The 17,761-nt window shown below is 44.5% G+C and overlaps 1 protein-coding gene across 1 annotated transcript in view; it reads right to left on the bottom strand.

Moving 5' to 3' along the window:
* Positions 1 to 737: 737 nt before the first annotated feature.
* NLGN4X (neuroligin 4 X-linked) overlaps positions 738 to 17,761 on the bottom strand; it is a 241,101-nt gene continuing 224,077 nt past the window's right edge. The window contains exons 3-5 of the mRNA XM_039238547.1: positions 15,226 to 15,411; positions 9,769 to 10,558; positions 738 to 2,137 (exon numbers count right to left, since the gene is read on the bottom strand). Of these exons, the coding sequence (XP_039094478.1) occupies positions 1,288 to 2,137; positions 9,769 to 10,558; positions 15,226 to 15,411 (1,826 nt within the window). The 3' untranslated portion in view covers positions 738 to 1,287. The remainder of the gene's footprint in view (positions 2,138 to 9,768; positions 10,559 to 15,225; positions 15,412 to 17,761) is intronic.

The following is a 17,761-nucleotide window of genomic DNA, read 5'->3' as shown; positions in this document are numbered from 1 at the left end:
CTCGGCAGGGCATGGCCCCGCCCCCACCAAAGGCAAGCTTTCTTTCCTTTTTTTGGCAGGGTCCCCAGGGGGTGGGCAGCAAGATCTCCCTAGACGTAGTCAAAGAACCACAACCACAGACCAAGACTTGTATTTTGTGTGTTTTCTTTCCTGCAGTGGTTCTGCGTGTGCGTGTTTCTAATTCAGCAAGCTTTACATAGACTCCACGCTGGGGCGGGGGGGTCCATCTAGGTGGTGCAACTCCATGGAAGCTATAACACACATGAAAATAAAAGTTTGCTAACACAACGGTGCGTCTCCTAACAGTGCTGTCTGTCGCATGCATCCCGGAAAGGGGGGTGAAGAGCCCCACCACACAGGCAGTCTGGTCCGCGGTGCGACGCCCCATCCTCCTACAAATGAAATGCGTTAGAATACCCCGTGTCTTTGCTTAGCACAAGGAATTAAGAAGAACATCCTCCTGTGTCCTGGAGGAAACAGAGGTGAATGGCTAATGTATATATATATATATATATATATATTTATATACATACAGACCACAATGGAAAACACAATCTTGCTAAAAGGTCTTTCAAACTGAAAACACCAATAAAAGCTTTTTTGTTGATTGGTTGGTTTTTTTTTTTTCTTTCTCTGTGTGTGTTTTTGTTGAAACTCACAGCTATATACACTTTTTTTTTTTTTTTTTTACAAAGTTTCTTAAATACAGTTCAGGCTGGCAAAACATCTCTTTGCACAGAACTATACGTGTGTTACTGCATAGTCGGCTCTTGTAGTAATAACAATTCTACTTTTCCTTCTGTCTGGATTACAGCTCCATGCGCTGGGTCAAAGCCCACAGACTCTTCCTTCCCTTAAGTTGAGCCATCCGTCGTATGGCACGTAAAGAACTTTTTTTGTTTTCAATGGTTAATTAAAAAAAAATTTTTTTAAGCGTCCCTGGCTGGGTTCCCAAAGTGTCGGCCTGTACTGTGAACACGGGATGCATCCAAGTCCTGGAGATGGTGATGTCCCAGCCAAGCTAAGCGTCCTCGGGAGAGCTGGAGATGTTAAAGCAGTATTGTAACAGCAATGGATACTTTTTCACATTTCATAGGGTCATAAGTGGATCTCGTCGTACTGCGAAATGCCAATGGGATGTGTCGGCAGGGACAAGATGGCGCCCCGCTCTTCGTTTTTGTCCTCTGTCAGTGGGATGACCCACCCGCCTGGTGGGCACAGGTCGCTTCTCTCTCCCTCCCTCTCTCCAGCGGGGAGGAGCAGATGGAGCGGAAAGGAACTGCAAAGCTATACTCTAGTGGTCGAGTGTCCGTGGGGGAGGTTGGTACTGTTTTGTCCTCCGCTGAACGTGTTGAATGTGTGCAAAGGCTGCATGCCCGTCAGTGTGTTTGGGATCATGGTGATGGTGTTTGGTGTCATGAGCGGGATGTCGTCCGGAGACCGGCGCAGCGTCAGGGTGTAGTCTGGAGGACACGTGAGCCTCAGCGTGTCGTGGGCCTGAAGGGACTCACACTCGTGGTCGTGCTCCAGCTGCTTCATCTGCAGTGACATGATCTCTTCGTTCTGGATGTGAGCGATGTCGTTTGTGGTGTTCCTCTGGGGGCTGGGGCGCCTGTGTGTCTCGTGGCGCCTCTTGTCCTTCTTGTAGTACAGAGCCGCGAATGCCAGAATGTTGAGGAAGAGCAGGGAGGCCCCCACGGCGATGGTGACGCTCAGCTCGGTGGAATAATCTCGTTTGGTTTCGATGAGGACGGTTGTGTCCTCGGGCCCTGTCTTATGAGGGTCCTTGGAGTGTTTGGGGTTGTTGGCGGGGGTGATGGCTGGGCGTTTGGTCGTGGGCCATATCTTGGCGGGAGACCGCCGGGTTCCGTAGGGGAAGGAGGTCATGTCGGGAGGCGGGACCTTTGTGGTTGTTGACACGTACTGGAATATCTCATTCAGGTTGTGCAGGTGGGGAACCAATTCCAGCCAGAAAGCCACCTTGGTAGCTCGGTAGTGGTCCCTCACTCTGGGCTTTAGGCCGATATGTAGATAGAGCTGGTCTTTGGGGTTATACTTGGACCAGGCCACTTCCTCAAAGCGATTGGGTTTTGTATGAATGAACTTGGTGTCCTGAGGAACAGGCTGATTTGGGTCGCTGGGGACAGAAGAAGAGAAAAGGGGGAAAAAAAAAAAAAGGTCATACCCTTCAACAGATGACAAGTAAATCTCACCATCAAGTACAAGAGGGAATTACGACCGCTTAATCGAGCTCACCAAGACCTCTTGATGAGCACCAAGTACCCAGATACCAACAAACACACTGGTTTAATCCATCCATGGCTACCATTTTGTCTTTCCCTGAAAAGTCTCCTTTTCCTTTTATTTTAAAAATAATTCCTGCTGGCAGAGTTCTGGCATTTTCATAATGTTTCTACCATTTTTTCAACGCATCAAATGATCTCCAGCAATAAAAAGGTAAGAAAAAAATGGGCGTAGGAAATTTTTCAGGATTTCAAGCTTAGCTATTCTTGAGCCATAAATCTCAACCAAGACGTATTGTCCACACAGGGACATTTGGCAATGTCTGGGGACATACTTGGTTGTCACGTGTGGAGTGTGCTGGCATGAGTGGGTAGAGAGCTAGGGACAACGTTCAACATTCTCCAGTGCACAGGAGAGGCCCCCCAGAGAACGAAGTCTCTTGTCACAAACGTCAACAGTATCGAGGTTGAGAAATCCTGATTTAGAGGCTATTGTTCAAAATGAAGCCATTTTCTTTCTTGCTCAAGAGTGACTTCTGAGGTGGACAGATATGTACAGAAGTTTTAAGAATGAAGATGTGTATTAAAAATCAAATAAAAATAGGCTCTGTCACTGCAAAAGGTGAAGACATGGTGAAATGAATGCATCATGAGTTTGCTGTCTTTTTGAAAGAGGAATAGTTGGATACTTGAAAACCTTTTGTAGACTGAGCCACATAAATATCAAATAACATCCTATTAATTCGAAGAACGGTGATAAGATCACGCTTTTAGACACGGTGAAGTTAACATGTTAAGGAGAAGTAAAACACGGTTCAAGAAACAGAGGGCTTTTGTAGATGGTACATGTGCCGGGCCAACTCTGAACCCAAGAACTGTCTTATTATTTACACAAGTGGGCACAGGCAGAATGAGAATCATCAAAATGAAAGGGAAATCCAGAAAGCATGATACTTTAAACATCTCTGCCACCAACTCTTTTACTATAACAAACAACCTCCCCAAAATATCATATTCTCATTTCTTCCATCTACTTCTACGGTTGGTAAAGTGAAGTGTAAGGCATATTTCATCCTGATGTGAGTTTGTTTTGGAACTTGTGAGGTTACGCACAGTAAGATGTCACCGGGAGATAGCTCTGAACACTCAGACATCATGTACATGCCAGAGGAAGCTGGGCCGTGCACGCAGAGATCTCTGGCCTCAGTGTTCTAACTTCTACTTTCCACGTAAGAACTTTCCGGCAGCATTTACAAAGCCGCCTCCAGCCGCTGCCTTTTGGCTCACGTGCCGGCAGACTGGGGTACCAGAAGTCCTCCCTGAAAGTCCCAAGTCCACACACGTGACCTATGCCTTGTGCAGGATGCAAACAATACCCTGACCAACAGGTGCAGCCTTTGCTAAAAGAAGGATTTTGCCCTCAGTCTGAGGCTGTCAAAGTCATCTCTGTGCATTAAGCTCTGAAGCTCTCCCGCATGACAGTTGCAAAATCTTGCACAAGTTTCAGAAGCCTTCCTTGGCCTAATCATCCTCATCTATACTGGGATTGGATATAATTGACGGAGGATAAAAAAAAAATCACTACAAAGTGTGGGACAAATAGTGAGAGCCTAATCAATATTAACCCCTTCTGCCAATATATAAAGTAGAATACCTAAAAACTGTTTAGGGAGAGGGCTGTAAAGTAATATACTGTAACACCCATAGCACGTACAATATACTATATCCTGTATATAGCGTATGTCATATAAAAGTATACTGTTTACCATGGTACATATAGTACAATCTGTATATTGTATATATTGTATATATACAATCTATATCTGTATATTGTATATATTATAAATCATAGCAGGTATAGTGTATTATACACTGTCTATAGTATACACCATATAAAAGTATACTGTATGCCACTGAATATATGGTACACTATATACTATACACAGTATACATCAGAGCAATGTACATTACATACCACAGTATATTATATATCACATATTGTATACTACAGTATATATGGTATACTATATACTTCATATAGCGTATATTCTATACCACAGTATATATGGTATATACTACACGTTATATATAGTATATGCTCATAAAAGTATACTGTATATTATATACTCTGTGAAAGTAGACTGTACATCATAGTATATACTGCACAATGTATACTATATATGTGGATATCTATATGAAATATGGATATAATTATATACATGGTATGCAGGATGAGGAAATTTTACAACTTAACTGAGTACACACTCACTGCTGCAATCTTTTATTTTACTAATGATATCAAGAAAATAAAATCTAAAATGATAGGTCCTAATGCAGAGTTTTTAATCTGTTCGTTTATAAACATTAATATATTAAAAAAAAAAACTTTCAATCTCTGATTCCTAAAATTCTTACATGTTTCAGAAAAGGCTGGATTCAATATAGCACCTCATGTTTCTTTTATTTGAGTCTTCTGAAATAAATTTTTGAAAAAATTCCTTTTTAATTGGAATGTGCCATGGAAACTTCTGTCACCATTTTTTATTGCTCTAAAAGCAAGGAAAGGTGTGAAGATTCCTACTATTTTTCCATTGATCTGATTTCACTGAATTGGGTCTATTAGCTGTGTGGACCTTTTATTAAGCAGAGAGCATCTAGGAAAAAGAGTATTCGGTTCACGTTGGATACTGGACTCTTTTTGATGAAATTTGGTGTGCATTTGAAAGGTAAAGAAACACATTTATTTTGTTCCCAAAGAACAGAGCAGAGGATTTTGAAAATCCAGGTAAGTAAGCTTTAGCCTGATACAATCTATCTATTAAAGTTCTTGGAGATTCACGGTCAGAAGCCTTAAACCAAGATAAACTCACAGAGCTTATGAAAGTCCATCATTTTCCCTTGTCAAATACTCCAAAGATAGCAAGACCTCTAAGTGGGATATCAGCGCCTTGCTTTTTAGACTTGATTTCCGCATATGGCATGCTTTAATTTCCATGAGCAAAATGAAAGATCATGATGATTCAGGACAGAAAGAAAGGGACGTATCTTCTCTCCCTAGTGAAAACCTCCATGCTATCTGCATCTACAATTCCCAGCACCTGAAACACACATTTTCACCTGTCACAATTTATTTGAGACATCATTTGGGCAGAGGATGGTCAAGTGCATTTCTAAGCTCTTGTGATCCATTTTATTTGCTCGAGATAGGTAATATGATTTCTTTAGAAATATCAGTAAACACTCTGATAGGCTCCTTTGGATGGCATGTGATTCTCCTTACACCTAACATAACGTAGTACCTGGCTATTTGTTACCAGATGTCTAAGGAGACTACCACATGCATCGCATCAAGAGAATGTGTTCAGTGTCACATCTGCACCCAGACAACAGGTCAAGATGTTCATTCATTCTACTTACATGCTTTTTGGCCATAAAGGTCACTTTAAGACCAGACACGGGCTGCAGCTTGCTCTAAGTCATGCACCCTAAGGGCCTCTGAGTCTTCCCAAAGGCTGAATATAGGACACCAACCACGTCAACAGTCAACATGGCATGTGATGTAGACCTACACCGACATCCTGAGACCAAGTCAAAAAATTGAAATCTGTGTTGGTTGCGTTTGCCATGCCAGAACTATCTTTTCATTCTCTGGACTCCAATGCCACTTAAGTCAGGCCCTCGGTGGACAATGCGTCACCTGCTTCCTTAAAGTGCTGACTTCGTTGCATCATGTTCACCAGGGACCAACTTTTCCTCCATGTTCCCTTTATTGGCACTTCCTCCAACAAATGAGCTCAGACTGAATCGGTGTTTGATCCACAAGCACCTGGATTCTACGGACCAGTCAGGGCTCGCATTCCCAAAGAGATTTTCTACGACCCAGGTTGTAATTCTTTCTAATCCTTTGTAAACCTTGGGATTAGTTTTAATTTTTCCTTGACATTACTTCTCATTCATCAAAACTTTCCACATCAGCTTTATTTTTAGACTAGTGCTTATTGTTTTGGCCTATGTTGTTCTTTTCCAGCACTGTTTAGGTTGAGTCTTCTTTTTCTTAACTTTCCTTTTTTTGACACAAAGAGAGAGGCAGAGCATGAGCAGGGGAGGGGCAGAGAGAGAGGGAGACACAGAATCTGAAGCAGGCTTCAGGTTCTGAGCTGTCAGCACAGAGTCTGACACGGGGCTCGAACCCTTGAACCGCGAGATCATGACCTGAGCTGAAGTCGGACGCTTAACTGACTGACCCACCCAGGCGCCCCCGTGGTGGAGTCTTCTAAACTGAATCATGGAACCTTCCTTCGTTCCCTCCCTCTCCACCTTCCCTCTTCCACGCCTTCCATATGCATGCCATGTATTTACATTTAAAGATAGACATAAAGTCATACCTGTGAGCTCTGGGTTGTATGACAAGCAGTACCAGGGCATAGTTTGCCTGGCCTAACGCACGAGCATTAAGGAACAGCAATGTGCTCTCTGTAAGGTACACAAGACTGGAAATTCCACTCAATAATGATGGCAAAGCATGCCCTGATGTGATGCAATCCTGTCTCTGTGCTGAAGTGCTGGGGTAGATGGATTAGATGGATGGGGAGATATTTATCCAGCGCCTGTGTCTCTAGTGCTGACGGTGCAGTTGACGGCTTGTGTGTCAGGGCCAGAGTACGAGCTCTGAAGAATAGAGTTAACCACCATGCTCACACAGTGGCGTCAGACATGGTTCAGCCTACGCTGTTCCGTTACTGGCGCCATTTTGGCTCATCTTCATTGGGACCACTGAACCAGCCCCCTCCAGGGACAAGGAAATACCCGTCTGCACAGAGCCTACCGCATTGCTACCCTAGTTAAATAAATAACTAGCAACCGCCTCTTATGACTTGGCCACGTACAGACAAATCCCTAAATCACTAGCCTGCCCGTCTGCTCGATGCTCTGTTTCCTTGTTAAACTGGCCACCGTGGAGATGTGATCCCTACTTACTGACCCCGGAGGATTGCACTTTGCATTTCATGTTAGAGGAAGTTCTGAGTGACTCCCTTTGAGGATGATTTGAGTCACTTCAATGACCTTTCCAAACGGATGAGAAAAACTCACTGCATTAATATCCCTAAGTATTATTTCAGCTGTGGTCCACAGGCACTGGAGGAGTAAAAATAGCTCCTGTTTGGACCCAGTCCAGGATCTTCCGACTGACATCCACAGCTCTCCCTTGTCTCTGTCCTGTTTGCTCAGGGAGAGGCTGACTCTCTCTGAAGTCCTAGACTCCAGACAGATGACAGCTGTTCCCCTCCAGCTGATGTCCCCTCCTTCTTTTCTCATCTGTTCCCGGTGCTTTGGCACCGTCATGAGCACATACGACGAATGGCCACGTGAATGTGTTTGGCCCGTGATGAAGCCCACTTGATACCTCTGTCACTATGTTCCCCACGAGGGCATGAACCACAGGCGCCAGGCACAGACACCTTAGGAATCAGAGCCACGACAAGAAAAGAAGCACTCAATAACAGAATGCTGTGGTCTTTTTAACCCTGGCTCAACCTTTGATAGGTCTTGGTGAAAATAATCCATTTCGCACTAGGAGTTTTTTTTTCCCCATTGTGCGACACCGATTAATTTCCTTTATCATTTTTCTTTCTCTTTTCAACGCCAAGAGAGCATCAGCCTCAGAGCTCTAGCCAAGGCAAGATGAGCTAACGAGACTTTAATGGCTTTGCTTGGATTTCACCATTTCTTTAATGGTTCAGCTATACTGGTGATGAACGATCACCATGTGAGAAAATCATATAAAGTTCACGTCCAAAACACATAAGGGAAACAAGTATGCAGTTTTAACTAAGGTGAGTAAGGATGGTGTGTTTAGATACTATGAAAAGAGTGCTATGTTTGGATGGCAATGTAGGGAAAGCCATGGCCATCATTTGGGAAGTGGCCGTGTGCGTCTTTCTGCTTTAAGAGGATGACACTTTTCTAGGGAAGGCATCACATACCCAAGTTCAATGACACCACTGGGCATCATTGTGCCTCGGAAAGGGGTGATGAGTTGAACTGTCCTCCCCGTCAAACGAATAACACAAGCCAAAGTGCTAACCCCCAGGACCACAGAATGTGACCGTATTTGGAAATCAGGTCATTGCAGATGGAATGAGTCAAGCTAAGATGAGGCAAGTTGGACTTCTAAGCCAATATGATGGATGCCCTTGGAAGAAGATGGCCATCTGAAGACACACATACGGAGGCCACCGTGTGATGCAGACACAGACAGTGCAGTCATGTGGCTGGAAAGGGGCAATGCAATGTGGGAGCTAGAAAGGAGCACCAAACTCTCGTCTGTAGATTGTGGAGGGAGCTCGGCCCTGCGAATGCCTGTGGTTTGGATTTCTGGCATCCAAAACAGGGCGACAATAAATGTCTGTGGTTTTAAGCCACACCGTTTGTGGTACATGGTCACAGCACCCTAGGGATGTTATAATAATATAATAAATAAGTGACATAAAAATAGTCATTGACTAGGGAGCGCCTGGGTGGCTCAGTCGGTTGAGTGTCCGACTTCAGCTCAGGTCATGATCTCATGGTTCGTGGGTTCAAGTCCCATGTCGGGGTCTGTGCTGACAGCTCGGAGCCTGGAGCCTGTTTCAGATTCTTTTTCTCTCTCTCGCTCCTTCCCCTACTTGTGCTCTGTCTCTCTCTCTCTCTCAAAAATAAATAAAAAATTAAAAAATTTTTTTAAATGTTGGGGAGCCTTCTGGCACCTGGGTGACTCAGGCAGTTGAGTGTCTGACTCTTGATTTTGGCTTAGGTCATGATCTTGTGGTTTGTGGGTTTGATCGCTGCATCAGGCTCTGTGCTTACAGTGCCTCTCCCTCTCTGTACCCCTCCCCCACTCACAGGCACGCTCTCTCTCAAAATATGTGTGGCTTGTGTGTTTTGTACTACATTTAGCTAAGGTCCTTTCCTTTGAGGTATGTACATACACATATATATGAAATACATACTAATTTATTAAATAAATATGTACAAATGATATATAAATGAATAAATATTTGCAAATACATGTATATACAGGAAATAAATCTCATAGCTGTTAGAGAAATGCATACATGTGTGTGTTAATATGTACACACACGTATAGTATTTCTTAGATGCATTATGAGACTTAATTTGTTCTCATTGGCTACACAATAAACACAAACTGCCACGCAGCACACGTGTTTTAATATCCCTCTACTATTTACCAAAGGAGAGAAGGTCCTATTTAGATTTGAAATTCTGGGCTCAGCTTCCAAAGGAATTACCATTTTTACCTGAACCCTGAAGTAGCAGGTTGGAAGCAGATTTTTCAATATGCAAGGAGCACTCTAGTAAAAATCTGGTGGACAGGAAACAATTTACGGAGGAGGAGAAAGCAAGCCCCCACTGTTACCACGTGTGCGTCCATCTTGCACTCCGTTCAGTCACGGATGCACTTGGATGGAGGAACCGGACAATCTAGGAGAGGAGCAAGAAGAAGCTACCGTGGGGAGACACATACCCGGTTTTGGCGAAGTTGGTCCAGTAGGTCATGACCACAGCGCTGAGCATGACATCGTTCTTAGAGAAGTTACAACTGAAGAGCTCCGTAGGGCCAATCATGGGGATCCCAAAGACGTAGGGGACTTCATCGCCGTGGGCTGAGTCCGCCCAGCTGGGCTTCATCTCACTCTGGCAGTGGTGGTAGAAGGCGTAGAAGTAAGTTGGGGAGCCGTACTGAGCGTGAAGGTCCGCTGTGGCCACCGCGGGGGCCACCCACTGGTGATCGGTGAACAGAGCCACCAGAGTCTTGCGCCGCGTCTCGGGGTTTTCCTTGTCTGCCCAGTCCGTGTACATGAACTTGATGGTTTCTCGCAAAGTGTCCTTCCCCTCTGGGTAGCCGTAAAGGTTGTCCACAAAGTTGGACACGGAGAAGTCAAAGTCGTTGGGCGTCACGCCATCTTCGTTGTCCACGATGCCGTCGACAAACTTCAAGCCTTCCCCCTGGTTGACACCAAGCATGATGTCGTAATTGAGGAACTCCCCCTGCTCCATCAGGATCTGCGGGTCATCTGGGATGACGTCCCCGTCGATGACGGGGCCAAAGGAAATGTGGTACGTGGCCGGGGTGATGGTCTGCTGAATGAGCTCTTTGTAGTTCTTATTCCGAAGGCATTCCACCATGTCCGTGGTGTCTAGCATGTTGCAGCCGACTTTATCTGCCAATATCCGCGTGTACTTGGCAGGCTGGTAGTTCACTGCCCAGCTGGACAGGGCGGTCCCGCTCTGGATGATCGCCTTCTGGAACAGACCTGCAGGTGCAAAGTTGTACACATGCAAATGAAAACCCGAAAGACAGAAAAGCAGCTTTTACTTAGGGAAGAAGGCTCTGATTGTCTCTCGGGCATGTGAATTTCTGGATACAGCGGCATTCAGCTCTTTCAGGAGTTTTTACTCATTTCCATCTCCTCTCCCCCGCCCCCTACCGCTGGACATTTGTTTTATGGGATGCTCTAACACACACGGGCCCGCGCACACACACACACACACACACACACACACACACACACACGGGGTTTAAGAAGGTGAAACTACATTTGCAATTTAGCTCCAGTGATAAAAAACATGCAGTCTGTTTATCACTCCACAATTTAAGACAGTGTTTCATTTCCATCCCCAGATGCTGGTACAAATAGACACTCCCAGAATAATCACCTACCCCCATTCCTCAAAAATACGCTTTGAGCCAAGAAGACATCAAAGACTGTTTTGCCTCACTGGCAAATCCAGGTACCACTTCACGATGCAGAAAAAAAAAATCCACTAAAATCAATTTCAGGATATAAATTCAGAGATGGATTTGTATTTCCACCCTCAATATATTGGACATATTGAGGGGCGCCTGGGTGGCTCAGTCAGTTAAGCGTCTGACTTCGGCTCAGGTCATGATCTCATGATTCATGGGTTCGAACCCCGCGTCTGGGTCTGTGCTGACTGCCAGCTCAGAGCCTGGAGCCTGTTTCAGATTCTGTATCTCCCTCTCTGTCACCCTCCCCTGCTCATGCTGTCTCTCTCAATCTCAAAAATAAATAAAACGTGAAAAGAATATGTATGTACATGGGACGTATTGAGCTTTCACAACTAATATATTAATTAAGCCAGCTAGTCCTCAAGGAATCTTCACTTGATTGCCCAACTAAAAGGTATTTTTCAAAAAAAATCACTGATCTCAAAATTGCATCAATTCAAAGCCCAGACTTTCCTCTAATGTATTCAGCCACATGTTCAAAATGTCTGTTTGGTGAGAAATGAAAAAAAATTGGGCAATTTGGTGAGTAAAATCTGTGTAGCTTACAATTTTCTACCGGATCAGTCTAGTACACGAATGTTGGGAAGTTAAAAGAAAAATTTTTTAAGCCCTGTATTTTTCACTACTATAGGAGAAGAGATGATGGGTATAAAATGATAGGATTCTGTTTCTTATCTCTTCCTGTCATTTTCTTGAATTCCAGCGTGATGTGGCTCTGATCTCTCAGGGGATGCTGGCAGAGGATTCGGTTGGGAGCCCAGAAGTTCCTGCCCCGTAGAGTTTTAAGGTCACACAAGCAATCAAGTGAGGAAAACATGATTGCAATCAGGAAGATGTGATTCTAAAGACTGGAGGATTGCCCAAAGACGACACACAAGAGAAGATTTTAAATTGATCTGGTTTTGCTCAATGCATCATCAAAGTCATTTGGGGGCCGTTTGTCCAATGTTGATAATACTCTCCGAGATGTGCAACTACTGACTTGTGTTTGGCTCTAAAGATTAATGCATTGAAGCCTCTTTAAGAAATGATGTCAATATGTGATCTACTGAAGATTTTCAGGAGTTAAAATAATCAGGATTAGAAAACTTTTGCTAGATTTTTTTTTTATCCTGTCACAACTATAGGTCATGACAGATGTAGCTATGCATTGTGTGTGTGTGTGTGTGTGTCTGTTACAGAAGATAATCTCTGCTTGATTATCTCTCAATCTTGATTATCTTTCAATCTCAAACTTGAAAATTTGGGAAAATAAAAATACCACCCATAGTTCATAACCATAAAATGGTTAGCATTTTACTGTTTGGTTAACTCCCCCTCAATGTGTTTTTGTACAACTGCGTCCAATATATGCAGACTATTGTACATCTTCGGCACAATTCTTAAATATTCTTAATTATTGTTCCTTTAAATAAGTGCACATGTTCCTTATAGCTTTCTTGTCTTGTTTAATCTTGGAGCTTCTCATTTGATTCTTTGCTATGGTATCGTGGCTACCATCTTCAAGAAAACGTCATTTTCCATGCATCTGTTGGTTGTTTATTTAGACTACATCGCCAGAAGTATCAATCTAAGGCCATCTATCTAGGTATTTTTGTAGTGCTGGTTACACTGCTGGGTTGTTTAGAAAGCTGCTTTGTGGAGACACGACCCATGCATAGCATTCCCAAGGACCTTGATCATTTCCGACCTGCTGATTTAAGTAATTAATGCTCTTCCTCCAATGATTTGGTTTACTGTGTTTGATCACTAAGGAAGCTCATCCTAACTACTTGCTAACTTGAGAACAGACACTGTATCAATTGACAAATGACACATGGGAAAGTCTACATATTTTCTGGAATGCTATAGGAATTGATTTTACCAATGACTCCTCTAATTATCCACTGTTTTGTTTTTGTAAAAATGAAGGGTTAATATAAACGTGGGCCCCTAATGCGACTTCTCCTGAGACATTATGAAATAATCTATAACCTTGTCACCTTTTTAAAAAAAATTTTTTTTAACATTTATTTATTTTTGAGAGACACAAGAGATAGAGCATGAGCGGGCGAGGGTCAGAGAGAGAGGGAGACACAGAATCTGAAGCAGCTCCAGGCTCTGAGCTTGACGCAGGGCTCAAACTCATGGACCACGAGATCATGACCTGAGCCAAAGTTGGACGCTTAACCGACTGAGCCACCTGGGTGTCCCAACACTGTCACCTTTGATTGGACTAATGGTTGCTTATGGCTCCTGGACTGAGCATGCTAATAACAGGTACATTTTGAATCTCCTTACTAAGCTGCAAATCTACTTGTCACATCACTGCCTGTGACTAGTTAAAATTTCTACTCAAGCTGAACACGTCTATTTCCTAAGACCTGCTGAGTACCTGCAGAGGGTATCTGAAGTTCAACAATGGAAGCCGAAAGTGGAAAAGCAATTGCTAAGTAAAATACCAAACAGGAGAGGCCATCAGGGCTTTCTTGAGAGTTGTTCTGTGCACAGATATTCATGAATCCCATAAGAAAAGTCTATTCTGCACAGATCAAGACTGCCCTCCACTCTTCCCCACATTTTAATAGCTAAAGAAGAAAGATGGGAATAGGTTTGAATCAGGGTCTGGGAAGCTGGGTTTCATCCCAAGCTCCGTCACTTGCTGTGTGACCTTAGGCAGGCTATGCAACGTCTCTGAGCTCAAATTCCTTTTTGATAAATGAGGGCTTTGGAGTAGATGAGCTTCAAGGTCCTCTTCAGGTTTTTTTTTTTTTTTTTTTATTCTATCTTATATGCAATTTTTATTTATTAGTATTTAAAATTTTTTGACCTTTTCATTCCTTTTGCAAGACTCTAAAGAAAACAAATAACTCCTTTAAGGTTTCAAGTGCTTTTGACGAAAATGGTTCAAATAAAAATGGTGCAGTTCTTCAACTAACCAACGGCACAGAAGGAAATATAACCTGACCTTGATAATTTAGATCATCACCGAGAATGTGTATTTGCATTTTCCTGGGTTGTCTGTTTGTTTATTCTGTTTCTTTTTTTAATGTTTATTTTTTGGGGGTAGAGACAGAGTGCGAGCCGGGGGACGGGGGCAGAGAGAGAGACAGAATCTGAAACAGGCTCCAGGCTCTGAGCTGTCAGCACAGAGCCTGATGTGGGGCTCAAACTCAAGGACCAAAAGATCATGATCCGAGCCTGAGTTGGATGCTAACCGACTGAGCCACTCAGGTGCCCTTGTTCTGTTTTTGCTTTTGAAGGAGGAGCCAGGAAGCTATTACGAATGCACGGGTCACATCACACAAGTGGCTTTCAAAACAACATCGGGGCGCCTGGGTGGCTCAGTCGGTTAGGCGTCCGCCTTTGGCTCAGGTCACGATCTTGCGGTTCAGGGGTTTGAGCCCCGCGTCGGGCTCTGTGCTGACTGCCAGCTCAGAGCCTGGAGCCTGTTTCAGAGTCTGTATCTCCCTCTCTCTCTGCCTCTCCCCTGCTCACGCTGTCTCTCTCTCTCTCAGAAATAAATAAAACATTAAAAAACCCACAAATTTATCGTCAAAACCACATGGCCACAGCCACGCTGCCTATGTAACGTACAGATCTGCATCCGTCTTCCACACTACTGGTTTTCTTCTGTATTACCCTTCCCAAGTTGAAGTGAGAATTCGTAACACTTAGCGGTGACCGAATAAAGTCAGGAAGGCAGACACAGAGTGGTGGTCTTCCTAAAGGAGTCCGTTGTTATAACCAGCATTGAATTGTTGTCATTTAGATGGTTAAAGCAGAAAGCTGAGCTAAAAGAATACAGCGTGAAGGGCTCCTGGGGAGCTCAGTCGGTTAAGCATCAACTCTTGGTTTCGGCTCAGGTCATGATCTCACGGTTCTCGGGTTCAAGTCCCATATTGGGCTCTGCGCTGACAGCACAGAGCCTCCTTGGGATCTTCTGTCTCCATTCCTTTCTGCCCCTCCACCACTCACACGCTTCCCTGCTCTCTCTCTCTCTCTCTCTAAACAAATTTTAAAAATTAAGGTTTTTTAAAGAAAACAATGTGTCGTGTCGTCTGGTGGATTTTCTGGGGAGGTTTACAGACTTATGGCAACGCCGCCAGCAAGGACTTTGGCCGTGAACTCCACGCGTGTTCAGCTCTCAGCCCTGGGGGCTGTGCACCAACATGGCGACGCACTTGTTACCTTCTGAATAGTGCGACAAGGTCAACAGGCTGACGCACGACGCCCCCGCGCCTGAGCCGAAGATGGTCACTCGCTTGGGATCCCCGCCGAAGGCCCCGACGTTCTCTTCAATCCACCGTAGCGCCTGGATCTGATCCAGGAGCCCGTAGTTGCCTTTAGCCGCCTGGTCTCCTGTACTTAGAAACCCTACAAGAGAGCACAGCATACTTTGGGTTGTCAACGATACAAAGCACATAAACATCACCGGTATTTGAAAACAGATCTCATGGGGGTGCCTGGGTGGCTCAGTCGGCTAAGCATTCGACTCTCGGTTTGGGCTCAGGATGTGATCTTGTGGGTTCAAGCCCCACATCTGTCTCCATGAGCAGATGGTGTGGAGCCTGCTTGGGATTCACTCTCTCCCTCTCTCTGTCTCTCTCTCTCTTTCTGTGCCCCTGTCCCTCCTGGCTCATGCACATGCTATTTGTCAAAATAAATAAGTAAACACTTAAACAAATAAAGAAAATATATCTCGCGGTTTACTCATTCTTTGTTTGTCCTTCTATAAATAAGAAGCACCACTGGAAACTACTTTTCATGGCAGCAAGGATTATATTATGTAAATAATGGTGATGGTGGTTATTGCTTCTGTTTCTATGGGTTCTGTTTCTGATGATAAAACGCCTCATCTCTGAGTCTGTACAGGGCTAACCTATCAGGCAAAATCAATCTCATTTTTTTTTTTTAATTTCTGAGAGAGAGAGGCAGCGTGAACAGGGGAGGGTTAGAGAGAGGGAGACACAGAATCCAAAGATATGCTCCAGGCTCGGAGCTGTCAGCACAGAGCCCAGTGTGGGGCTTGAACCCACGAACCGTGAGATCATGACATGAGCCGAAGTCGGACGCTTAACCGACTGAGCCACTCAGGCGCCCCGCATAATAAGCCTTCTGACAAAAAAACAAAAAACAAAAAACAAAAACATCAAGTCCTAAAAAGATGTTTTGTTTTCCTTTCTTTACCATCTTACTTTCTCATCTGACCTTGATCCAAACACCCAATCATGGTATTTTCCTGTCTGTCCCACTTCATTTTTTCCAAGGTGCAGGCCATTCATTCATTTTAGTGAGAATTTATTTAGTTCCTACAGGCACCTACCAGTGTTTTGGTGAAGACAGACTGACTGAGGCCCTGAAATCACAGGAATCAAAACCGATTCCGTCAAACCCCCTCTCTTACCAAAGGTGACCGCAACGTAACCTAAAACAATAGAAGTGAAGGATGAAGGATGAAGCCTTCTCAATCCCTGGCATCCAAGAAAACGCACGGTGTGAGCTCGGAGGGGATCAGAGATGGCCTGGTTTAAATTTTTTTTTTTTTAACATTTATTCAGTTTCGAGAGACAGAGGCAGAGGGCGAGCAGGGGAGGGGCAGAGAGAGAGGGAGACACAGAATCCAAAGCAGGCTCCAGGCTCCGAGCTGTCAGCACAGAGCCCGACGCGGGGCTCGAACTCACGGACTTCGAGATCACAACCTGAGCCAGAGTTGGATGCTTAACTGACTGAGCCGCCCAGGGGCCCCATGAAAGGCCTGGTTTAAAAGAGAGCAATGAGAAGGTTAGTTATTTATTTGTGTTCGTTCCAAAATTGCAGTGGTCTCACCCACGACCTCCAGTATCTGCAAACAGATGCATCTGCAGCACGTCCCGAAGATGATTCAGGCCTGTCCAGCGCTCATGGGGATGGAGCGGAGATGAGCTGTGATTAGTGCGAACGTTCTGATGTGAGCAACCCCTCCCTTATTTAATTAGCAATTACTAATTAGCATTTCATGCCAGCGAACGTTCCCGGGCTCTGGCATTCATCATGCCACCTCTTGCACAGTTTCTCTTAAAATGCATCATGCTCTGCTTGGGAGCGAGCCCCCTTCGTGCAGCTTTATGTACGAAACGGGCTCATAATGGCAGTCTGGGTGCCGGTTAATACCCATGAGAGAAGCCTCTCTTTCCCCATTAAGGAAAGAGGTGATTCATTCCTAAAGGCTCCAGTAATTTCCTGGCGGGACCGCTCTGTCTTTAACACATCCTTCCTCTACTCCCTCTCCCCCTCTGGTCTCCCCCAGAACGACCTATTTGCTTATTCGGTTTCCGCAGGGCACCGTGAGGATTTGCAACATACGGCGAATCACTGGCCTTCATGAGAGTGGGGCCCCTCCCCAGCCAAAATGACTGTTGTAACCTCTCCAGGCTAATTAATATTCTCTACCCTGGCAAATCTTAGCTCTCCTAACAGCCTCCTATTGAAAGGTTTGATCTTTGCGATTCTGAATGCCTTCCAAAAGTCCTGAGGGAAATAGCTCTCCGTGCACGTCTGAAGTTCAGCAAATGAACGTGGGGTTTTTTTTTGAAGTTGGTGTTTCCATAGTTTCTACCACGGAATCTTCATTCACTGCATCATCCAGGGATTTTCCCCCCCTCTCTTTTAACTTAAACAATCAACAAGGCGAGTTTTTATTGCAGGTACAGAATGAAGGCAAGCAATTGTATTTTACTCTGCAAGA

This window comes from Hyaena hyaena, unplaced genomic scaffold (genome assembly GCF_003009895.1).
Source record: "Hyaena hyaena isolate Hyena2069 unplaced genomic scaffold, ASM300989v1 scaffold_142, whole genome shotgun sequence".
NCBI lineage: Eukaryota > Metazoa > Chordata > Mammalia > Carnivora > Hyaenidae > Hyaena > Hyaena hyaena.
This window is presented reverse-complemented; position numbering and strand designations above follow the sequence as displayed.